General features: G+C 41.5%; 1 protein-coding gene across 1 annotated transcript; it reads left to right on the forward strand.

The window, feature by feature from the left end:
* Window positions 1-647: 647 nt before the first annotated feature.
* On the forward strand, window positions 648-26,004 carry LOC111654577 (arf-GAP with dual PH domain-containing protein 1-like). Its single transcript, XM_023405669.2, has 11 exons — window positions 648-1,062; window positions 11,147-11,274; window positions 15,031-15,122; window positions 17,964-18,046; window positions 21,081-21,193; window positions 21,332-21,478; window positions 23,493-23,576; window positions 23,787-23,849; window positions 24,049-24,120; window positions 24,209-24,437; window positions 25,003-26,004. The coding sequence occupies exons 1-11, from the start codon at window positions 972-974 to the stop codon at window positions 25,029-25,031; spliced, it is 1,131 nt and encodes a 376-aa protein (XP_023261437.1). The 5' UTR covers window positions 648-971; the 3' UTR covers window positions 25,032-26,004.
* The last annotated feature ends 35 nt before the right edge of the window (window positions 26,005-26,039 follow it).

Raw genomic sequence — 26,039 nt, forward strand, 5'->3', positions numbered from 1 at the left:
ACACCACCTCACCAGTGGATCCTCCAGCCTCCAGTCCAGCCACACCACCAGCCGAGCCCTGCCACTGCCTTCAACCCCCCCTCTGCCGGTCTCCAGCCCACACCAGCCTCCAGCTTCCCCTTCCCTCATCGTTGTTTTCATTAAAACAGGAAACCGACAAAACCGTCAAAAAGGGGCTTTAATTATTGTTATGTATTTTTAAAATTTTATTATTTATTCATTTTTAAAAACGAATAACTTTTTCGAACTGATGGACAAAATCTAACGAGAGAGATGGATAAAAAAAAAGCCTTTAAATAATTCTATATAAATTACGAAGTGAAAAAATGTAGGCCTATTGGTGCAACACTAACTACAAAATAAAAGTAGTAAAATAAATAAATAATACGATTTCTTTAATTTAAATCTAACATCCATAGGGTATTTTCCTCTTGTGCATTAGTTTCCAAGTAGACACTTGGAAATACCTGGGAATTGCACAAAAGGTGCAGTGGCCGTCAGGTAAACATTCATTGGAAACTTTTAGGGGATTCTATACAAATAGTCGATATAAGTATTGTGTCGTTAGAGATGATGACTGACTTTTCAATGGTCCAGTTTTAGATTTTGGGGGATGTGCAGTGCGTTCAGTTCATCCACCGCTGGATGTCACACTTTCATAAAATATAAGACTGGATGGAGGGAGAGAAGACAGACAGACAGGGAGGGAGGAGGTGATGGTAACATCGGCTATAGGCTTGATTATTATGCAGTCAGTGAGACTAGGTAATAGAGCTATCAGAGAGAGAGAGAGTGAGAGAGAGAGAGAGAGAGAGAGAGAGAGAGCACCTCGGATCGTCCAGTCTTTTCTCTCCTCCAGCTCATATCGGAGGTGGCAGGTGATCGAACAGTCAGTCTGTCTGTGGATGTTCAGCGGATGTTCTTGTGCAGGCTTCTTCCCACCGCGGTGAGGCTGGACGGATAAACTCACCATGGCGCTGGAACCGGAGGGAAACAACCGGCTCCTGCAAGACGTGCTGGTGAGACCCGGCAACGAAACGTGCGCGGACTGCGGCAATCCAGGTAAGAAACACCCCAAAGCATTGGCTCCGGTGTCCGCTGGAGCCCGTACATGCACTAATGCATGTCAAGCTGCTGTGCACAAGGTGGGAAGATGAGGGAACCGGTGTCTCCAAACCCAACAAGTCTGGGTGAATTGGGTCCACATATGATGACATGAAAGGCCTGGCTACCTGAAAACACCCTTTCTGCAGGTAGAAAAAGGCCTAATAAACACAGACTGGACTCTGGACTTAAGTCTGAGCCATAAACACATAAACATTCCTGTGTGTGTCTGTTCTGGTGTGTGAGGGTGTACAAAGACATGCCAACTGACATCATGTTTGTCCACAGAGTGTGTGTGTGTGTGTGTGTGTGTGTGTGTGTGTGTGTTTGCTGGTGTTGTGGTCTGGTGTTATCATGTTCTCCGGTGTCAGCAGCCTCCATACAGCCTGCTCAGTAATTATTGGTGTGTGTATTTTTTTATTTTTTTTTTTGTGCTTTACATGTTTGTTTTTCATTCAGAGAAGTGGTATCCATCCATTTGGCACTACTTTCACCTGGGTTATGTTATTTCCTCAGAGGCAGCTAAAGCATATTTGTCTTCATTCCATTCTTCATCTCTCCATCCTCTCCCAATTCCCCTTTTTATCCCCTCTCTTCCGCTCCATCCCCTCCCTCCTCCTCCTCCTCCTCCTCGTCCTCCTCCTCCTCCCTCTCCTCACTGAAATGGCAATAAACCAGTGAGTGGCCACCGAGGCTCCAGTACGGGCCGTACGCCCAGTGCTTGGAGCTGAGCCCGCGCAGGATGCCTGTTCCTTGGCCCTGGTTACAGCTCCTTTGAGGACTGGCTGTATCGAAGCAGCTTTTGGAACCAGCAGTGCTCTCGCAAAATTAGATAGCTTTGTCTGAGAGGTGGACACTTGAAGAGGGATTTCATCTTGACCGGAGGGTGTTATCTGGTCGAAAACTAAGCAGAGACACACTATCTCTGCTTATTTTTCTTATCGTGGTTGGTACCGTATGTGTGTTCACTATAGCAGCTTTAAAGTATCTGAAATTTTTATGTGGCCTTTTGCTTCTCTGTAACACCAACTTACATAATGCAATTCAGCCTATAGCCAGGCTATAAAAGCTTTCACATATACTGTTGGTCTAAAACATGGTTTAATCTGCTGATTTTTAGTCACACTTGCAGCAGCTCTAGCAATGGACATGTCTGTCAGGCAGTCATTGCATCACTTTGGTCCAGACTGAAAAATCTCACCAACTATTGGATGGATTGGAATGAACAAAGTGGTATAGATTCTCACGCCCCATCTTAATGACTTTGATCCTCTGACTTTGGTTTATTGTTGGCAATTCAAACAACACAAGCTTGCCGTCCGATGCTACGCAGAGGGCAGGTTGGAGGGGATTGGCTACCGCGTTTGGCACGGGCCACTCTGGATGTGCGTGGGGCCCCCCAAATATGGCACCCATTGCGTCCCGTTCGTGGTGCCCCATTTCCCTGGTGCAGACCAGAGGAAACTGACTGTTATATTAAGACAAAGGTGTTTCATAGTAGTATACAGTAAATCATTTAGTTTGGGAAGTGGTGGTGATTGGGGGCTGGGGGTGGATGGTTCGGAGGAGGTTCTACTGAATAAAAGTTAGCTCAGAATAGCTCATTTAAAAAAAGAAAAAAAAAACATAAAAAATGATTGTGAACTAAGTCGTGTTTTGGGACTATGAACTTAGTTCTAAATTCAAAATTGTGATCTGCAAACTTGAACTAGTTCATTTTAATCTGTCTGATGTTGAGCTAGCTCTTGTGAGGTGTGAACTTTCAGACAGTCTCTCCTGGAAGATATTCATCGTGTTGCATTCGGCTCTGAACGCGGAAATTGCTGGAAATAGTTGAAAAAAAGAACTTGAAAGAGGAGTTCAAACCAACCTCGGCTCCTTTCTCACCTCCACACCCCTGGCCGATGACCGTGTGAAATGGGTGTGAATGTCAGATTGTCAATTGTCAATTAAATTCCCGTTTGACCATGAGATGTTGAACATGGTTGACATCATAAATGCTAATCATCAGCATTGTCACTGCAAGCATGTTGCTGTAGTAGCATTAGCTGTGTCTTATGTCCTGGCTGTAGACTCGTAGTCCTATGTGGGGAAGATGGCACACAGACCGAAACCCACAGAGCTTTATTTGACTCTGACAAATGTTTTATGTTGTTTCTCTAAACTGCTCTGCAGTGATCCACTGTGCTGAGAGAAAACATCGGCTCTGAATATTCCCATGCTGAGATTGTTAGTACATCGCTAACACCTATGTAATCATGCAATCAAATTTAGCCTCTGTCAAGCAAAGGAGGGACAGATGTTATGTGTTCAACACCTGTCAAAAGAACATCTGGGATATCGTATAACAGTTCTGGCTGGAGGGCAGCAGTAGCTGAACAGTCAGAGGAGCAGGTAATTACAGGGTGACTGACTCAGATCACAGCTGGTGAAGTGACTCGTGTTTCTTATTCCCACACAAGTGCTGAGATTCCCTTGAGCAAGGCATTTCAAACACAACTGCTGGTGATGCTGCTTACTCAGCAGAATTACTTGAGCTGAATTCAAATAGCTTTCTTCCATATTTGCATTCATACTCAACTGGCTCATTTCATGAACTTTCAGAAGAGCTGGCTACACAGATAAAAGCTGTTAGGATACCCATCCATCAACCAAACCATCACCCCACAAAGATATGAATTATTGATGCTGGTTCGGTGGCTCCGTCCTGGATGGGGACGGGATTTTATCTGACTGGCTTTTTTGGAAAAATATTAGTTTCACAAGAGCTCAAATTATCACAAATGATCTAATGTTACTGAGGAGGACATGAGGAGAATGGTTGAGTAGGCTGTAACAGGAAGTGTAGGCCTACAGCTATATACTGTAGACTGATACATAAGACAGATAGATAACTAGGAAGCTAGTCTGATATATGATTGATAAGTGATGGATGTCTTTTTTTCTAGTATGCGTATACTAGGGCTGTGTGTTGGCAAGAGTCTGGCCGATACCATATGTATCATGATACAGGGGTTACGGGTCAATATATCGCGTTATCTTGCGATACTGTAAGTAAGGTGATATATTGCGATTTTTAAAAAACTGTCATAGTATAAAGAGCCCTCCACCATATGCATAAAATGTGAGTAAAAAAAGTTTGCTTTTTAGTGCAATCAGAAGAGTGGGATTTACATTCATCACAGTTCCTGTAACATGCAATATCATTGCACTTCTTTCTGTTCAGTCTGAGCAAATGAATTAACATGTTCTCAGATTCACTGTGTTGCCTGAATGTTTGCTTTGGCTTTTGTTGATTTTCCTTAGTGCCTTTTTTTTATCGTCAAAGTCGGTCTAACTTTTGGATTCGGCCATCGGTGTCAATGTTACCAGTCAGCTGGGTTTGCTAATGCTAACGCTAGCAGTGCACCCTACTTCCTGTCTCAGTTTACATTAAGTGGAGGAGTCAAATGGCTTAAGATTGATTACAACACTGATACCTAGCCGTTGGGGGGTTTAAACATAAAACAAAATGAACCACTGTCTGTCACAAATCAATATTTTCTTATTCCTCTGGTTTATAACCAGTTAGGGGAATAGCAATGACCAATTGAAATGCTTTGCAATAGTCTTATCTCGACTAACAAACACTAAAACTCCTATATGCAAAGCACTGTTTTCCTGTGAAGACGACTTGTCCACACCTGTGTTTCCAGGTGGTTTTAATAAAGAACTCTGTCCACAGTGAAATGTGAGAAATCTCTTCAATATCAACAGCTGTATGATTCTCCGTGTTGACATTTATTATTTATTTGACGTGCGTCTGCGATGAATCAGAGACAAGAGAAAGGTGTCTTCTTAACTTTGCCGCCACATAGCCGACTGACTGGGCAGCTACACACAAAGCCGGTTACTCTGCTGCGCGTCGGCCCATTACACCTGCGCTCAGTCTCCCCCTGTCACCTATACTGCGTTGTAATACAGCTGAAATCACAATTGAGTTGTTCTCATTTACATATGTACATAGTCGCTTCCTTTTGTGTGCTGATAAACTTATTATTTTATAATTGAGACCCTCACTAAGCCAGCTTACACCATTGTTTTGTGAAAGCTAGATTTTCCTTGTACACACTAGAGACAGCAAGACTGAACGTAGAGTACAAAAAGAAAGCGCTGTAATGGTTTGGCTGTGGCTAACAAGATGACATGATCTTGGCACAAATTCAGTCAGATAAATGGGTGATTAAATGTTTAGATCCGGGTCCAGTTTTACATATTTATATACGCAGTGGAAAGCTGAGGATACGGCTGCCGCATTACATCACACGAAATCCCTTTATTGTCTGTAAATCTTCAGGGTTAGGGTAAAGACGGACCATCACTTCATCAGCAGTGACCTGGCTGTCCTCCCTCGCCCCTGTCTTATCTCACCATCGCAGATAGAACATCCATTAACCTGACAGGAAGCCTGCTGGAATTGGTCTGAAAACACACAAATTGGCAACACTGCTTGTGCATTTTTTATGCTTAGTCATTCTTACTCTGCCCTTCCTTACCTTTGCGCCCCCCCCACCTCCCCCCTATCTTCTCTCTGCTGGTGTGCTCAGATGAGAGGCTGAGCTGGGAGCTTATACGGCAGGGTTTCTCTATAGCTCAGCAGCGTTGTGGCTATGCCCTTCGCTAAGGACGCACAAACGAGTTTATTCCCTCCGGAGAGAAGCCTCAGCAGTCCTCTGAGCGGCGAGAAAAGGTGTTTGTTGAACAGTGAAAACAGCAGGAACTCTGACGAAATAGGAGGAAGTTCAGCTGGCCCACGGCTTTCCTGAAAAGAAAGCTGGAGAAAAACAGCTTTTTGCATTTCCCATTGCAACCTAAGGTTATTCTTTTCACTGAACCTGTGTCTGTAAGAGTTGGTGGTATGCTACAGGTGTGTTCCCTTTTCCGAGAGCATCTTGGGAAATAGTAATGATGTGGGAACGCAAGCTGTCACACCTTCAACAGGATAATGTGACCTTACCTCTGCCTCCTACAGCAGAGGGAGAACAACCTGAACAAGTGTCCTTGGATAGCAGTAACAAGCTATGTTAGATTAGTGTTAGCTAAAATATTACAGAGCCCATGAACAACATCTGCTGTTGGCAGCTGCACCGACGATCAAGCTAAACTAAATTCGTGGCTTCGACAACCGTGTATCAAACATGAAGCGAAATCGAAGAGGGAATCGTTCCTGTCAGCAGTGGTGCAGTTTCCTGTCCAAAAGACCCAGAGTGACTCAAGGTTTGCTTTTCAAGTTCTTCATCATTTCCCCGTCAGTAGTTAACTCTCTCAGACCCCAAACTAAGTGACAGGAATAACTGCAAATCCAGCCCTTACTTCATGCAAGGAAGGAATAATAATGTAGAAAAGAGACGAAAAACAAGGGAATGAGGAAGGATTTCACTTTTTTCAATTATATTCTGCTTTGTTAAATTGTAATCAAATTTCATTTCTTTGGTAGCCATCTTTCCACCATGATTCGAGGGAATTTTAGCCATCGGACGTATCTGGTGAGCTTTCCAATCATTATATCATTATATTTAGGTTTCCGACAGTTTCAATATTCCAGCCGGTTACTTAGTAACAACAAGCCTCGAGCCACAAAACCGTCGGTTTAAGCAACCTGCTTCACTCAGAGGCGCTTACATTATACAGTTATACCAGAAAAAGCTTCAGTCTTTGAAGGAGCTCTAAAAGAATCTGAGCAGCAACAAGGATTCTGCTGTGAGAACAAATCCCCCCTCAGCAAATACGAGCATAAATAAAAGCCAAAAGAGGAGGACGGCGCGTCGGTGAGAAGTGTCAGAACGGAGGAAACGTACGCTGCATGTTTCCAGTCAGCCGGCAGAAGAGGGAGTGAGTCTGTGCTTTTTAAAACATTTTACCCCCCAAAAATATTTTCACTCAGTAAACAAACTGTTTGCAGTCAAGGGTTACAGGCATATTAAGCAATTACACATCTTGATTATTGTGCTGCGACAAACACTGACATGTCTCATCAGGAGCCTTAGTCTAGATGTTCGACAGATGAACCAGGAAGAAAGCTGGGACACAGACATCACCGGCTCACAGAGGATCGTTTGAATGACGTTTTCCGAGTAGATCTATAGATCTGTAGCCTATAGATCCGCTGTCTCCATGGCAGAGAGTAGTGAATTAGACATACAATGTTTTTAACCAACAAGAACTGATGCATGTATGTTTGACCTTTGTGTACTGTATTATGTTATTGATTTAATTTCCATTAATGGGTATATTATTACTTTATCTGACAGGGACCATGCACAACATGGACTAGAGTTAGCTATATCGCTCATTTATATCTGCAGTCCAGTTTTATGAGTTAGTCCTGGGACATTATATGAAAGCTTGTCAGTCAGATGCTGGTGAGTGTAAACACCAGGATGTTTGTTTGAATTTAAAACACAAATCACAGCCACATAGACTGATTCAACATATTCAGGGAATGCTTTATACATCTAATGTGAGAAGTCAGCCTTTTAGAAGTGAAGTAAACCTTGATGATGTTCTTACAAAAGCCATTTTTACCATTTTTAACAGAGCCAGGGTCAAACTGAAGTTTAGTTCTAGTAAAAATCTAAGACCAACTCCTGCTGTAGAAATAAATCGCTGTGCTGTTGCCTGAGGGGTTTGGCTGAGACATGAGAGGGTCACAACCTCAGCTGGCCCCTCTGTTTAGTCATTATCTCTCACCATGACACAGCCACTGACGGACTGATGTGTATGTGTGCGGACGTAGAAATAAACTCATGCAGATGCAGAAAAGTGCCTGCAAACACGCACAGGCACAGGGGCTGCTATTGTACAAATGCCCCTTCATTCATTTACCCTGCATCTGCCCTGCAGTAACGCCACAGGCACTTCTTTCTTCAACCTTGTGTGGTTGGATCAATAGCTCTGTTGTCTCTCCACCCAACAGGCCCTGTAACTACAGCAAGAAACTTGACGTTTTTTTTTTTCCTAAACAATTCCTTGGAGATGGAGCGAGGACGCAGCTCTTTAACAAACACGCCTCAAACAGCTTATGCACTGTGGAGAGGAAAAAAAAGAAAAGGAAAAAACACAGACACAGCAGTCACACTACATCAGGAGTTTTCCACCTCCTGTTCGCTACGACTGTGCATCTGTTGTTCACAGTAATCCTGTTGAGAAACATCTTCTATGTACATGTGGAGGAGGAAGCCCCTGTGTGTGTGCATCTGCATGTTGTGTGTGTGTGCGTGTGTGTGTGTGTGTGTGTGTGTGTGTGTGTGTATGTGTGTGTGTGTGTGCTTTGTGCTTGATCACAATCCAGAGTGATTCAAGGATGAGTTGACATTTGTAAAAAAAAAAAAAAAAAAAAAAAATATTGCCGACTCGTCACTGGTTAAAAGAGATAAATCAAAGGGGGATTATCGTAGATGCCACATAACACCCTCTGGGGATTTTGTGAGCTCACATCATCTCTCTGCATGATTAAGAAACCCACACACTTCCTCCCTCTCCCTCGTCCATGTCTCATACCGTATCCCTCCTACCTCTCCTCCTCTCTCCATCACTTCCTCATCATCTGAACCCTCTCCTCTCCCCCCCCCGCTGACGCCCAGTCAGGCTCTGTGGCATCTCCGTCTATGCTTTTTCCAGCCTCAAGAGGACGGAGAAATGCAAGAATAGTATTTCTTGCCCTCTTCTACCCTCCTCTCTCCTGTAGCTCTCATGTGACTCCCTTGAGTATTACACACTCTCACTATGTGAGTGTGTGTGTGTGTGTGTGCGTGCATGTGTGTATTCACGTGGTCCTGGTGCACCACGCTGAGGGTCCTTGTGTGAGAAATGGCAGCTGCAGAGAGACTGAGATGGAGAGAGAATGTGGTGACTTTTGAGTGCTGCCTGTTGAGGACACGGCGTTCTCAGTCGCTAGTGGCCATGAATATGTTGTGGTGTTGAGGTGTTAAAGGTCTTAAATAACCACATTAAGGGGATTCTTATCAAAAATGTTTATATTAGAGTTTTAAGTAAAAAAAAAAACAACACATTTCATTTCATTTATTTATTTATTTGAAAAGGACAGTGCACATTAATGAACCTTTCTGTAAATGTGCCAGTGTTAGCCAACAGGCTAATTTTCAACTGCAGTCCTCTGGCAGGATGTCTAAAAACCACATATTGACCAGATGTTCATCAGTCAGACTAATAAATAACACATATTAAAAGATACATAAAACAAATATAAAAACAACATATATCAAACAAAAACAAGTTAGCTTAATACCATTTAAGAGTGTTCACATGTCTGACCGCTTAAGAGCCAGTCCTTAACATCGTGGCTAAATTTAAAATAGGAAGTGCAGTTTCTTAACAGAGAAATAACAGAGAAACATAACTGACCAAAAGTAGTCGACCTATGAGGGACTACACAGTCACCTCATTAAGCCGATCTTGTGGTTCTATCATTTTAGAGTTCAATGGATCATTTTAGAGCTCAATGGATCTGATCAAGATAAAATCAAGATAAAAATCCAGATAATAATCTGGAGCTGACAGACATGGAGGATCGTTCGGCCTTGACGGAGGTATGTGCTCTACTGAGTGCCATTAGTTGCTAATGGAATAATAATTAGCCATTAGCTCTATACTTTCTAGTATTATTAATACCCCATTGTGAACAAGAAGAATGTGTTTATAGTGTTTCGGTTTTACTGAATCAGGATGCACATAATTGATTCACCTGTTAATTATGGGTTTGATTGACCGATTGATTTTTCAGAAAAATGGTTAAAAAATTTAAGTGTAAGTGGACGTCCAACGATGTGTCTAAAAACCAACAGTGTGACAAACAAACATGAATTCATCATATTTGAGGAACTGAAACAAGCAAATATTTCACCTTTTTTCTTGATGCATGACTTAAAAGAATTAATGGATAATCAAAGATGACCGACTAACGGTGATTTACATTTTGAGCAGGATTGTGTATCTATTTATTTATTCTAACCAGTTTGCCAACTCGCTCTCTAAACATGTTTCTTTGGTTCTGCCGACTGAGCTTTACATTTGATTACGCACATTCTGTCTGGCGCTCGCTCACTGTCTTTCTCTCCCTGACACCGTCTCTGGCACACTGCATCTCTGACTTTGACGATGTCAATTACATCCAATCAAGGTCTGTGTGATACGGTGACTCAGACAAACCTCGTCTGTCTCAACACCCTCTGATGCTGCGTCTGTGTCACGTTGCAGAGAAAAACTTCTTCTCTCTTTTTTTCTTTTTTTTTTTTTCCTGCTGTCTGCTGAGTCTGGTCATTTTCTAGAGCTGTATTCAAAGTAATCACATGATCATATTGGCACTAAGCAACAAATGGTCTGTCTAGAGATGATGCATATGTATGTGTGTGTATGTGTGCATGCATGCCAGGACCTTTTAAGTATAAAACACTGCATGTGGTGTTTTCGGGTGTATGCACATGCATATGTGTGATGATGTTATCACAGTGTATTTAGGAGTCTGGTGATGTAACTAACATGATCAGATCTCAGGCTGTCTGTTTCCTGTCAGTAAGCTAAACAGGATTTCCCCAAAATCATATTTAGCTGCCTTGCTCTCGTTGATGTGCAGGGACACACTCAACCAAACTCCCTTGTAATATTTGCTTCATTTACTTTGCTGCTATTACCTCCTAACAGCGCCAGCATCAGCACTTTCAGTATTTATAGCCTGAACCGTGAGCTGCTATTCTCTTTGTTGCAGCGCCTTTATGACAAGACCTTCTCACACCTCCTCTTTTATCTCTCCTCGATCTCTTCCTATCATCCTCCTGTATCGCTTTGCCCAATTTCATTTCCTTCCTCCCTTCGTTTTCTCTCTCTTCCTCTCTCTCTCTCTCTCTCCCCCCAAACTCACATCCTCTCCTTTCACCCCCATGCTTGTTCTCCCTACGTCATCTCTCTTTCTCACCCCCCCTGCACCCCCCTCCCGGCTCTCCTTCTTTCTCTCCTCTCTCTCTCTCTCTCTCTCTCTCTCCTGCAGAGCCGGACTGGGCGTCACTGACTTTGGGCGTGTTTGTTTGCCAGGCCTGCTCGCTCCTTCACCGGAGCATCCCCCACATCAGCCGGGTGAAGTCTGTCCAGGACACGTGGGATGCCAGTGAGGTGGAGGTAGGGCAGCAATGGCAAATAAACATGATTAATGCAACGTCCCAAACTTCATTGATATCAAATATCAAAAATTAAAAAATGTAAACATCACTTCCCCTTATCTGAGTTGACAGCTGTCATTTGATATTTGCTGGAATAGATATGACTAAATTTTAGACAATGGGCGTCATGGAAGAACATTGCTCATTAGCATAAACAAAAACCCAACAAGGCTCTATTCCTTTTGTGGGCAAACTTCATTCACAAAAACACCATATAAAGGTAAAAAGCAGAATTTCATACCACAGAGACTCAAGCTCTTTTTTTTTCACAGTTAAAAAAATATGTGTCATTAGAGCAGTTTTGTACTGTGGCAGAAATAAACAATTAATGGTTTTTACATGAAGTCACATTATAAAAGATATCTCACATAAGGAAGTGGTCAATGGGACATGCTAACCAGCTACTGAAGAGGAGAGTGGTGTCAATCTTCTCATCTACCTCCGGGCAAGAAAGCAAATAAGTGAATTAGTCAATAAAGTATTATTCCATTAGTGAGACCGTGTACACTTTTCTCCTGGGTGTGAAAAGAAGCTGAGCTGTTGCGTGCCTTGCAAACATACCCCCTTCAGAAATATGTCAACAGGAAATATGAGTTCTGTGCAAAAACTGTTCAAAACACAGAAATGCAAAACTTTGTCATAGGTGAGACTGATTTGAGTCTTTGGCTCTGCAGTTGAAGTGTGAAGTTGTCCCTTGAATGTATCATGTCAGCGCTAAAACGCCACCACTGGGTGACAAAACGGACTTTGTGGGGAGGTGATGCTGACGCGAGTGATGCGGAAAAAACCAGGAGGCTGGAGATGTGGGAGGACAATGATTGGGATTTAATGGAGATTTAACTAAAGAGGAGAGAGGGGAGGTGGTATGAAGCAAAATGCAAGAATAATACAGTAGGGTGTTGGGAGGTATTTGGGGATAAAAACCCAAACAGAAGCAAGAGAATTAGACGAATGGATGAACAGTTTGGATTGCAACAAAGCTCTGTGAGGGTTTCGTGTGTTGGTTCGTGTTACATTTCCACCAATGTAATTGTAGCACTGGGAGAGTTTAGGGTTGATTTTGAGATGCCAGAGTTTATTGTTGAGACCTTTGGAGCTGTTGCAGTCCCATTCCAATAAAACATCCTCAATCAAAGGACACACTTCTGTCGAACAGACACACAATATTCACTTCATTAGCTGAACTTAGCTAATACAGGGTACGACCATCATGGGTTTAATGAGCTACCACAAATGTCCCACAGGGGGTCTTCCTTCATGTTGACTAGCAATATAAACGTCACTAAGCGTCTGCAAAATGTTTCCAGTTCCCGCTCATACCAAAGGTGTCTGATACGTGATGACTGACTTAAAGTCAGGTCTTTGGAACTATCTTGAGAACACCTTTTCTGAAAATAGATAAGCATTTTATTCTGAAAAAAAAATGTCTTTATGGTTTGAGGAAGTGTTACAGACAGAGGGGATAATATTATCTTCAGTGTGAGGTGAAGGAGAACAATGGAAAAGAACAGTTTGGAGAAGTTAAAACACTTTAAAGTGACACTACAAAAAAAAAAAAATTTAAATAATAATATGAGATAATTTAGGGGCATATTTATAAAAATAACGATGAGATGGCACATATTTACACGTAGAAGAAAGTTGGAAAATCGTGATCGTTATAATTGCATATTCTAGGATGTAGTGTTGAATTTCTTTTGGAAATGTAGTGTGAACACTATGAATGACCAATAAAAGCTTAAAATCAGGGACCTCATTAATGAACCACTTTGTTCTTAAACTGTACATACGCTCATTTCTATGCATAGAATCCAATTTATCATTTTCTTCTTCTTGTGCTTGAGAATGTGCACACATTTAGAGCTGCTCCTAATCAGGCCTGGAACTGCAGGCAAAGAAATTCATTAATAACAGATAGACAATCCCCAACTCTTATATTTTGAGAAGCTTCATCTTTTTATTGTTGATTCAGATAATCTATTGATGAACATTCACTTGTAATCATTCTATATTAATAAAGAACTGCTACATTTTTGATACCATTCATTTTAAATGATTTGATACTGTGGAAAGTTTGTGTTCTCAGCTATGACGTGTTAATGAAAAGCGGGTGTTGTATATTATATTTGCACACTATGTCACTCTTGGTCGAACGAGATGCTAATTCTGTGACAACAAATAAAGTAAGGGAATAGTGGAAACATTCAACACAATGTAAAGTACAAAAACACCAATAACAATGCAGGAGCACACATGAAATGACACTAATGTCCAGAAGTCTGTAAGATGAATGCTTCGGAGCTTCACCTCAGTGTCGTTGCATCATGTTTCATCTTTATCTTTTTGGCCCACTTGGATGTGGTTGACAATATTTGGCACATTTCTATATTTAAATGAGCTTCTACGTTCATGTACAGATGGATGTAGAACAAATGAGGTAAATGAGATGTTATTGTGTGAAGGTGGGAGTATGCTTATTTTGACAAATGAGGCCCCAGCTCTTCCTTTTATATGATGCCATTGTAGAGAGGAAAAATCAGACTTATGTGGTCTCATTTGTGTTGCCATTTATGCCGCGTTATCATGAAGATTTGGTTATTTTATTGAACAGTAACTGAATGTTATGCTCTGTAGATGCTTGTGATTCAGTTTTAAGTAGTGAGCACTTCACATAAAGGGGAGACGTACCAAATAAATTGGATATTGTGCAGAGGAGGTTATGCTAAATGGCTGAAAAAAAGGTTCTTGATCTTTTGCTTTGATGGTATTGATATCATGTTCCAAATGTCACATCTGAGGTGTCAAATGCTTCACATTTTTGCCAGCAGATATGTCACATATCGCAATTGCCATGAATTCTTTAGAGCTTTGTCTTTTGGCTGCATTTTGTGCTGTTATGTGACCTTCACAATAAAAAGCCACAGTGCTGCATCCCTTCCAGAGCCCCTCAGAGGATAAGAGAGGCGTGTTGAGGGATTCAGCCAGCTGGATTGGGCTCAGGGATTATCATTGGATGAAACACAGGATGGAGGGAACGCCGGGCGGGAGGCAGACACGTCCCAATGCAGTGAAGCCATTTCCACAATTAATCCCATAGACAAGCAGGGGACTCATTGTCAACTGAGCGAGGTCTATCATACCTCAGTTTTCCTCTGCTTCAGCCAATTTTTGTCACATTATTCAAAGTGAATGTTATTTTCTTCTGCCTCTTGTTATTTTGTTGTCACCATTTTCTAGGCCCTTGAAATGTCATGACTGCTATTATATGGATCTGCTAATTGCATTTAATTTGTAGTAAGGAACAAAGATGTTTATCTTTTTTTAATTTTTTTTTTTATCTTATCTTATTTTGAAGTCAAAGTGACAATACAAGAAGAAATATTCTGAATTAATAAAAATTGCACACTTTCTGTAATATTGGAAATTGTATATTATTACTACTATAATGTTTTAAATGTTTAATGTTGGTATGTCCACAAATCCTGAAATTCACACTCCAATATTTCACCTGAGAGACGGTTTTTCAGAATAAAATACCTAAACCTCGAAACGAACTGGTTAAATATGCTGTTATATAAAATTTGTCTGGCTTCTCATTCACCCTGGACATCTCGAATGCAGCAATGTGGAAACTGCAGTATAATACATTGAAGTATATATTGGACTGTGAGCAGTATGTAGATAACCAGATTGTGTTGTCCTGCCTCCCTTTCAGTTAATGGCTGCTATGGGAAACAATGCAGCCAAGGCCAAATATGAGCAGAAGGTTCCTGCTTTCTACTACAGACCTACACACACTGACTGCAAGTAAGTAGCCTGCTCTTTCTTTTGTCACACCCAAAACACAAGTACTGGAGGGGCAACCTTATATCATAACAGTCCTAATATGACTTATAGAAGTTTATGTATGTCGTCTTAAAAGAGAACATCTTTGCTAATGGAATTAGTCTATTTGCTACTTTAGCTAAGCGATAGCAGTTAGCTTATGCTAACGGAGCTAACTCCTCGTGCTACTAGTGTTTTTGGTGTACAGAATAGTTTTTAAGACGATATAGTTAATATAAATTTAGGAGCTGTAGATACAGAAACGTAGGCACCTCATTAGCCAATACTGTATGTGCCTCTATGCTATGCAGAAGAATCCACTTGTTTACTAGTAAACAAATTAAACGTGTAGTGAGATATGCAGATTTCAATACAAAAAAATCAAGTGTAACTTGTTTAATCCTGAACCAATATCCGTTAAATTGGACCTTTTGCATACCCACAACTTTGACTGGGACATGCAGGCTCCAATCTGTGGTTAGACAACATCGATAATGTTAATGCCAACACCTGTGCTTTTCAAACTATGACGAGTCAAAATGGCCGCTGTGAAAAACCGTTGTTTGCTCAGCAGTGAAAGGACAGTGTTCAGTTCAAACTCATGTTAAAGAAAAAGGGAAAGAAAACTATTTTCAAAAGAGGGTCGGAAACTGACGATCCGGAATTAAATTTCACTTTCTGTTTCCGACTGAGTATTAAATTGGCGCACCGCTGTGTTCCGGGGAAAACAAATCACAGAAAGGTGAAACACCTGTGTGGAGTCTCAGCAGGGAAAGACATAAACGTTCAGCTCATGATACGACTTAAAGACGCTGCTGGTATGGATTAAATGGACATTATCAACCAGAAGCATTAGATGTAGACGTTTTTATATAATTTTGATTAAAACAAAATGATTGCTTGATTTATGTTGGGAGTGGTGTCATTAAAAGTGCGAAAAAGCTTAAGATATATTTCATTATAATGAGTTATGTTTTATAATTTATTGTAATTTCACGTCACTCATGACATATTATCACCTCATAAACGTGTTATGGAAAATGTGTCAGCTATTAGCTGCCTAGTTATACACCTAACAAAGGGCAAAGTTAGCTTTCATAGAGTGCCGTAGGGATGACGTATGTTTGTAGGCGAACCCGGAAGTTAGCATCACCATGGTTCTGTCAACAAAAAGCCAATGTGTTTTTTACATTGACTATTGGAGTTCTGTTGGGTAAGATAAATGAACACCACCTTATATGATTTTTGAAGCCTAAATACAATCGCCAGAAGCAAAAAGCTAATGTTAGGCTGTAAACGAACTACACCACGGTCGCATGATTTCAGTGTCACCAACACTAAACTTTCAGCGTGTAGTTTTAATTAGCTCTTACCTTTTCTAAAAAAGCCCCTTTCCTCGTACAAAGTTAGCAATAGTTTGCAAAAAATGTGAAAATGTCCTGAGCTTTTGTTAATTTAGTCACCTAACCAAAAACCAATTCAAAAACCCATCAGACTTAGCGCCGGACGTGCTAAAATGCTAACTCATTCCTGCACCACTTCATTTAGAGTCATATTTCTGGCCACCTGGTGAATGGAAGTCTGACATTCACGATTGATTCAGCTCTCTAACTACTCCTGAGGGAGATAACTGGCTCTTTAGCTGCTAAATGCTCCACTTTGTTCACCAGTTAATCACCATCTGCGTCTGTCTGAAGTTTGGTGCTGGGCAGGTAGAGTGCCTAAAATATCACATTCTCTTCCTCTTTGTATGTATAAATGATATTCTCACAGCCCCATGGACTGTTTCGTGTTTTACTGATAAACTTTCAATCACAGTGAATTATTTAAGGTTTTTATGACCGTGAACAACAGGAAAAAAAAAATCTTTAAAATTGCATTTTATCTGGCAACTGCAGTATGTGCAGTCATAGTTATTTTTATACTAATAGCAAATATTTTTGAGTATCCATCTGCCTCCAAACAAAATCTTTTAATTTTCTTCTTTTCTTAAATTCTTTTCTACCTTTTTTTTTTTTTTTTTTTTTTTTTTTTTTTTAATTCAGGACTTTAGTTGTCCATCTGTCTCTCTGTCAGCATCTGTCCAGGAGGATTTAATTAGAATAGAAACAGAAGAAAGATCGAGAAAACGCAGATGAAAGAGATGTGTCTTTCTCTGTGTCTGTGCCATGGTCTGTGGTAGTGTTCACACACCCTTCTCCCCTGAGAAGCAGAGTTTAGTGTTTAAGACCCAATGTCACCAGAAGGTGTCATTCAAAGAAATGTCTGCCAAGAGTAAGAAATTCTACCTCTTTGTGCAGACAGAACAGTCATTTTTATTTCTGAGAGAAGCCAATAAAAAGAGAAAATGTGTGGCGAGAGAAAGGATGAAAGCAGTTTGGAGCCTGAAGGGGAGGCTGAAAGGTTGGAAGAAGTAGAGAAGGAAATGGTGAGAGAGACTGTTGGCATGGTGATGTGCAGACTGTTGCCATTTGTTTCTCCACGCACTGTAGAGGAAAAAGAGGTTGCTTCTTTTCAATGCAGCTTTGGTAGAAACTATTCAAAGCAAAGGCAGTGACAGTGAAGTCTTCATGCTTTAGTGTGATATGAATGTGTGTTTTCCATTCTGTTTAATCAGAGCTAGGTAACTATCTGCTTATCTGCTTGCTGGCTTTTTTATCTCCATGATATTCTTTTTGTGTAGTAAAAAGTATCAGAGTATAGTATCCAGCTTACTGAAAAATAACTGTGTGTTTGTGTGTGTGTGTGTGTGTGTGTGTGTGGCATGTGGTGGGTGTACAGTTGACGTGAAAGCTAACTGTGTGTTTTTCATCATGTCTCTAGGCTGCTGAGAGAGCAGTGGATCAGAGCCAAGTACGAAAGGAATGAGTTTGAGTTCATCGAGAAACAGGAGCCTTATTCTGCAGGTACGTTCATACTGACATGTTTGTATTATTTCACTTAGAAAGACCCCCATCGCTTATATTATTCCCCCAAAACTAACCCTTACATGGACCAAGCTGATACTGTCCCAGAACCAAAAAAAATATTGTCTGTATTGGCCATAGAACTCCATTGTCACTCATGACTGACTGTTACTATGAGCATGGGCTTTTTTTTTTTGTCAGTCTCACATACATTTTCCTACTGATGTCAACACCTGCACCAGATCTAGGACTGAAAATTGTTACCAGCAAATACACTTTTTACTGCTGGATGAGTAAGTAGTGTATGATTTTGCGTTGTAATTATGTCTCTGTCCAAATGCTCACCAGCCTGAGCACATGAGACTTTACTCCCCAAGACATCAGACTTAAGAAAAACCGATCAAGACTCAAGTTTTGACCTGGTAACACCTCAGCATCAACCAAGGCCACATGGATTGAATATTTAATGATAGCATAAGCATTGAAAGGACTTGCTATCAGCTATTTAAAAAACAAAACAACTAGGCCACAGTAGATTCAGTGTGTGTGAATAGAAAGACTGGTGTCACCTTTCTGCTACCCTCAATGTCTTCTTATATCGCTACAATAGGAAACAACCAGCTTCCTCATCATGCTCAGTATATTTGTCACACTTGAGTTTCACCATCTAAAATAAAGCAAAAGTGGCTGTTCTGTTGTCGTGTTAGGCTTGCGTTGTTTACCCTTCGATAAGCAGAACCTTGAAAACCCCCCTTGGACAAACGTCCCAGTGGATGCCAGTAGCAGGAATTCAATTACCCTGAAACATCCATCGACGACTTTCAAACATTCATTTTCATCCTTCCGCTCCTAAGTGGTTCTGTATATGTTTGCAGTTAAAAGCATATTCAAGCAGTGACACTGTAATTGTCACTGACGGAAAATAGAACTGCCATTAAACTGTGTGTGTGTGAGTGAACAATATTTGTGTGTGTTGGGTCCAGCAGTGTGTGTACACTCTAGTATACATTTCACGTCTTGTTGAAGATGGAGTTTTCTGATTGGCTTGCAGTGACCTCACCCGTTTATTGTTACAGTGGAGACACACACACACACACACACACACACACACACACACACACACACACACACACAAGCAGATAGAGTATAATAATATGAGTCATTCTGTCATCTCTGTGCATTCGTGCTCACTACATCACTGATTTTGAGGTGCATAACATCTGTGTGCAGTGGGTGTGGGTTTTTGTGTGTGTGTGGGGGTGTGGGTGGGTGGCTGAGACTGACTATTGGGAGTCTCAGTGGCCTCCACAGCGGCTAATGTTATGTATGCAAAGTATAGGACGAAGGGAAAAGAGTGTGAGGGAAGAAGGCGAGGGTGGGGACAGGGAGGGCTATTGATCGATGAGGTAATGCCAATGTAGGTGAATGTTTCATGTCAGAAAGTCACAGCCACAAAGTGCATGCTCACACACACACACACACACACACACACACACACACACACACGATGGAGTGAAGTGAGTGCAGAGGACAAAAAGATAGAGGTAATCTATGGAAGTGAATAAGGAGAATGGAAAAGAGAGCAGGGTGATGCATCGTCTGACCCCACTGGGAAATCAAAAGTGCTTAAAGCCGTTCTAATCAAACACACTCAAAGACGTAGTGAAAAGCTGCTGTTATAGAGACGCGGGACATGCAGAATCCTCGAAGACGTTCATAGTGTTGCGCTCGTTTGCTCACATGAAAAGTGAAAGAAACAGTTACGTAAAGAATAAAAAAAGAGCTAGAGAGAAGGAGAGGTTCAAACTGGCTGCTTTCTCGCCTCCACACTGCTGGCTAATCTTGTTGTGGAGTGAGTGTGAATTGTCAGTTTTGGAAAGTTATGACATCAGAATGGTGTTGGTGGGGGGGGGGGGTTTGGTCATTCAACAACATGTTCTGATTAAGCATGCTGTCAGCTTCTTATTCATTCCACTACTTCCTGATCTGTTGATGGTGAGGTCTGTGGGTTTTCCACAGTAACTGACACTGTTTCTGTAAAGAGATGTTGCTGCAGACTTCTTTCATTCCTTTGAGCACTCAAATAAAATGCCATCCGCCTGCATTGTTTTGGGGTGGAGGCAAAAATCTTAAATCTTAAAACCCGGGTAAATAATACTAAGACTACCAGCGTCATTAGATTCAAATGCAATAAGTGAGATAATATCATGTATTTTGGGTGAACAAAATAAGAGTATAAGAATAATCTTCCGTTCATAGCTTCCTCTGCTACAAACGTACATGACAGAATACTTCCTATTTTTTTCTTTTACACTTCTCTACACAATCATTCAGGGCACATTAGCCCCATTTTCACCTCATACTCATCATTTTCGGTTCGAAAATTGTAGTTTATTTGACAATTAGCACTCATTTACAAAACACCCAGCATCAGGTAATGTAATGAATGTAAATTAGTCACTTCATTGGGATGCCAGCTGATCACTGATCTGCATTTTCCTGTCATTCAAGCTACAGAAATAGATCCAGATTAGAAAGAAAACACTTGACAGTGTGACAGAAATAGAAGAGAGAAATGGAGGCAGTGTAGGCAGAGCTTTTTAGCAAAACAGACTGAAGAAGAAGAAGAAGAAAACATTACAGGCTATAAATGGAGCAGCATATCATTAACATGGAAAAGGATGTTCTTTGGTACAGAGACAATAAAATCCCTCTCTGTGCTGTCTCATGCTGCTTCCCATGCTAAATGCTTTCCTCTCACGTCTGTTTGTTCCTTGAATGTTCTGCTGTGTTTTCTCACCCTCACACACCGTCTCCCTTTTTTTCCTCCTCTTCTAAATGAGATTAAGATCAAATGATGTTTGATTTCAGCTTGACTGAAGTATCATCTCGCTCCATGCAGCTACAACATCTCACCATTACTGTCATAAATGCCTCCTGTGTTTCATCTCTCATCTTCTCTGATGCCGTTTTTGATACCAGCTTCCCAACCACATACTTTTTTTTTTCTCTCTCTCTCTCTCTCTCTGCCCAGGGTACCGAGAGGGGTTTCTATGGAAACGAGGAAGAGACAATGGTCAGTTTCTCAGCCGAAAGTTCATCCTGTCGGAGAGGGAGGGAGCGTTAAAATACTTCAACAAGCAGGATGTAAGCAAGATGATGCAGCTGATTTTGAATTGTGTTTAGTTAAGGTGGCACAATTTCACTTCGGCTAAGGCCTATAACACTGGTAAATATGGGACTTTTGCAATGTATTATTTGTTGTTCATGTCTGCCTCCATCAAGGCCAGGGATCCCAAGGCGGTGATGAAAATTGAGACCCTCAATGCCACCTTCCAGCCGGCCAAGATCGGCAACCCCTGCGGCTTGCAGATCACCTACCTGAAAGACAACAGCACAAGGAACATCTTTGTCTACCACAGTGATGCTAAGGTACACTATCACACTGCGATTTACACTCATTCAATTCCTGTAATCGTTAATTCAATTACTATACTCCTTTCTTCTTAATTGTTTTCTACAATGCAGTGACATGCTTCTCATATAGATCGTAATACAGTGCTCTAATACAGAGATAGCAGTATAATATGCATGCTGTCTGCTTTACTAAATGCACTTGGACTCGGAAATGTCCCTTAATAATTAATCTCCTTTTGGCTTTTTCCAACCAGCTTCAGTAGCTACAGTGCAGTCAGAAAGTATTTAGAAAGTGACACATTTTGTGTCGGCTCGGAGACAGAGACTATGAGGTTAAAGTGCTAAGTTTTAACTTTAATTTGAGGATGTCTACATCTAGATTCTGTGAACAGTGTAGGAAGTGCCTTACTGTTTAACTATTGGGGGAATATGTTAAAAATAAAAAATAAAAAAGCTGTGAGGCAACATGAGGTTAAAGTGCTGAAAGTCACCTCATAGACACTGTTTCATTTCAAGTCCAATGTGCTGAAACTCAGACCAACAGCAACAGAGAATGCATCGCCGTTCTACTACATAAAGACGACACTTTATATCTGCTGTGAAATCAGCTGCATTTGTAAGTTTTTCTCATTATTTTGTCTTTGTTCTCATAAATGGTTGTGAATTTAATCCAGATTAGATAGAACTCAGGCCGTGTCCACTCTAGTGAAACATAGCCTTTGAGCTAGGGAAGTCAGTCAGCTGTGTCACAGGCTGCCACCGCTGTTGCCATCCGTGCAGCAAACAAAAAAAGAAAAGAAACCCCAGTCCACCCCAGCATGTACGCTTCCCTAGTAGGGAAGTTATCATCATCAGTCGCCACTGCCCTGCTGTGCTGAGCACCGTGCTTTCTTGTGGGCAGCGATGAGGTTAGAGTTTAGATGCCAAATGTCAACGCCATACATGTCCTGCTTTCAAATAACAATGTATTTCGTAATTTTCACAATAAACTTGACACCTTTTGATTTCTGCATTCAACCACATTGCTGTGCTATGACTGAGAAAACAGCAACTGTTCATGTCATTTAAAACATCTCCTCTAAGTAGCACCAAATGACATGTCGTGCTTTCCAGGAACCTTCCTTAAAAAAAAAAAAACACATAATTTCCTTTCTAGGCAATTGTAAGACTGCCGCGAGAACTATGAGACATAAAAAGAAAAAAACCCTCATTAAGCCGCATTCTCCATTTCAACCCTCACTGTTCTGGTTTTGAACCTCTTTATTTGAGAGGGGGGGTTTTGTTTTATTATATTTGTGGATTCTGAAAACCGAGAGCCTGGAAAACCAGACTTCAAGTGGCTGTTTCAGGGTTCAGATGTGGTTTTAGGGTTGGGCATAGAATGGTTGTGGTTAGGGTTAAGCATTCAGTTGTCATGGCAAAGGTCAGGGTAAGGGGCTGGATGGGTCTCCACAAATATAGTAAAACGAGGATGTGTGGGTGTGTGCCCTATGTGTCTCGTTGAGGGGCTCTATAGCACTGAGGACACAAATCATGGTTGCCTCACAGTTCGGGTAAATCTCTGGGATTTACTGTATGACTAATATAGAGAGAGAAACGGAGAGGGGTGGAGGGGGGGGTGGGATGGGGACATAGTTAATCAAAAACAAGATTAGAGAGAAGAAAGAGGCAGATAATAATGTCGATTCAGGAGGGTGAATGGAGAACGAGAGGCTCAGATAGAGAAAGCACTGCGCCCTCTGCTGGTTGAGTCGTGTTACTGAAGGCCGTGTCAGAACGAGTTCATCGGGTTCATTCGGTGTCGCCGTCACTCTTGTTCTGTGGTGGAGTTATCGACTGTGCTGCAGCAAGGACTGATGCTCTTGACTACACCTTACTCTGTAGGAAAGACACCTTCACCGCTGGATAAAAGCTGCAAAAACAACACATTCTTCACTTGCAGCACAAAATAAATACTGTGAATTAGACTGTGATTGTGGGTTATGTTGCCACTGAGGGTGTTTACTTTCTATTTTGTTTTTTAAAACAGGAAATGGTCGACTGGTTCAATGCTATTAGAGCAGCAAGGTTCCACTACCTGCAGGTGGCTTTTCCTGGAGCAAGTGATGAGGAGGTGAGGATGACCGGACGTCCGATTTGTTAGTGAATTATCTTGTTCCTGTTATAGATGCATAGATGACCTTCCTGGGGTTCACATTTATGTCACATCCATCTTGGAGTCGAGCAAATGCATAATAATCTGATAATATAACAACTAATAATACCCATGCTAGAAGAAGCAATATTATTTAATATTTCTTTTGTCTTTTCCTTTATGTTCCAGCTGGTGCCCAAACTGACCAGAAACTTCATGAAGGAAGGATTTATGGAGAAAACAGGCCCAAAGGTTTGTGCAGTGATTACAGTTACACATGCCCAAATATGACCGAACTGTCTGCAGGCCCAGTGTAATACAGTGGTTCCCAAAACTGGCGTTTCAATTTTATTTTATTTTTAATGCTCTTTTAGTGGCCAAACATCCTTTAGACTTGTCATGACGACTCATACTCTCCTCATAACCTTCAGTCTCTTTTTGTTTTCTGCAGCACACAGAGGGCTTTAAGAAGAGGTGGTTTACTATGGATGACAGGAGACTCATGTATTTTAAAGACCCTCTGGTAAGAAGAGACCTGCCTTTTACTTTGTTCGGACCCATTACTCAGCGTCCGCATGTCTTATACTCGCCCTGTGTCCCTCGTCTCCCAGGATGCCTACGCCCGTGGTGAAGTGTTCATCGGCAGTAAGGAGAACAGCTACACCGTCTTGGCCGGTTTGCCCGCGTCTACTCAGGGCTACCACTGGAACCACGGCATCACCATCGTCACGCCGGACAGGAAGTTCCTGTTTGCCTGCGAGACAGAGGCCGAGCAACGGGATTGGATAGCGGCCTTCCAGAGGGTCATCAATCGACCAATGAGGCCACAGGAATATGCAGGTACCGGGACTAGATAAGCCATATCAGACCATTTTAGTAACTAAAATGACACTCAGTAGAGTGCATACCAAGGCCAAATCTTTTCTTACAGCAGTCCGGATTATTGTCTGGGTCTGCACCAAATTGTACAAAGTCATAAATGTGTCAGATTTTTTATTACATCAAGATCCAAACATTATTTTCTAGGAAACTGATGAAAATGTTGAAAAATGCCCTACCTCGCAATGTTATGGAAAATGATTTAAAAAATAATTGAATGGGTTCTTCTTTGGCCCCTGCCTCATGCCTCCACCAAGTTTAGTGTGAAATGGTTTTTGCTTAATCCTGCTGACAAACAAACAGTCACAGGTGAAAACATAATCTCCCTGGCGGAGGTAAAAAAAAGTTTTGGAAAATCATTTATTCTGCAGTTCAGTTTTTGTAGTCAAACTGTCTTCTTCTTGTGGTTCTCTCTGTAACTTTAATGCAAAAGCATCATTATTGCTGCTCAAAAAGAGCCCGGTCGAAACCATAGTCTGTTACCTGCATCGCTGCATTACATCATTTTATGTTTCTGTCTCTGCAGTGGAGGCCCATTTCAAACACAAGCCTTGAAGCCTGCGGGAAAACCACAACCAACTCCAAAAAAACTCCAAAAGCCAGTCTCAGTCAGATCAGAGACAACCCCTGCGTGTGACCACAGACCATGGCGGGACGAGGTGGGGTGGGGTTGGGGGGACGGGTGGGCGTTTTGGGATGGGCCATGATGAGAAAAGATGATGAAGAAAGAGACAGAGGTACTGTCTCTATAAATGTGTAGGAAATTCTAATTCTAAAGGGACTCTTGGCCCCTCATGGGGTCAAATGCTGGTGATCTGAGGCCAAAGGGTAGGTGGTGTCATCCCTATTGCGCCTACCAACCTTGTGCTATACGTTACCAAGCCAACCACCCCCCTCTCCTCAGCCATGTGGGTCTTTCCCCTGCAGCAACTCCCCCTTTCCCCTGGTTTTCATCTTGTGAATGGTTCATTCTACCTGTAATCTAATGTAATTATGTAATCTAGTCATTTCACTGGTTGCTTAACAAAGACAATGCATTGTTAATTTATTGAATGTACAGTTTTGATGACAGTGGCTTACTGTGTGCGTGGAGTCGTGACATTTTCGTTGAGGACGCTGTGAGGTTGAACCTCTGGCACTGACACCCTGTTAAACCCAAATCTACAAAGTGCTGTTAACAACAAATATGCATAAAAACACACACAAACTCTCAGTGATCACCGTCGCTGTTAACGTAGCTGGAGGTGGCTGATCTGCATCCAGACAGGGTTCTTTTCAAACCTCAATCTGACAGCTGTTCTCTTATTTATTTGTACTGTTGAACATACTGAGTCATCGTAGAAAGTTATCGCTGCTTTAAAGGATTGTAATGTGACAGGATTGTAATTTATATAACACTTCAACAACTGTTTTATTTACTTTTTGCATCTTGTTTTGAAGACACATTGTTGTGTTGATCCTTAAATCACGGTGATAGGTTGTTTCATTATAAAAATCTTAACATCAATACAGATGAGTCTGAAATCAAGTGGCAGTGTCTGATTTGTGTTAACACCAGTGTGT

Source organism: Seriola lalandi, unplaced genomic scaffold (assembly GCF_002814215.2).
Source record: "Seriola lalandi dorsalis isolate HSWRI2012SDOR001 ecotype SW California unplaced genomic scaffold, Sedor1 jcf7180002054282, whole genome shotgun sequence".
In the NCBI taxonomy this organism is placed as follows: domain Eukaryota; kingdom Metazoa; phylum Chordata; class Actinopteri; order Carangiformes; family Carangidae; genus Seriola; species Seriola lalandi.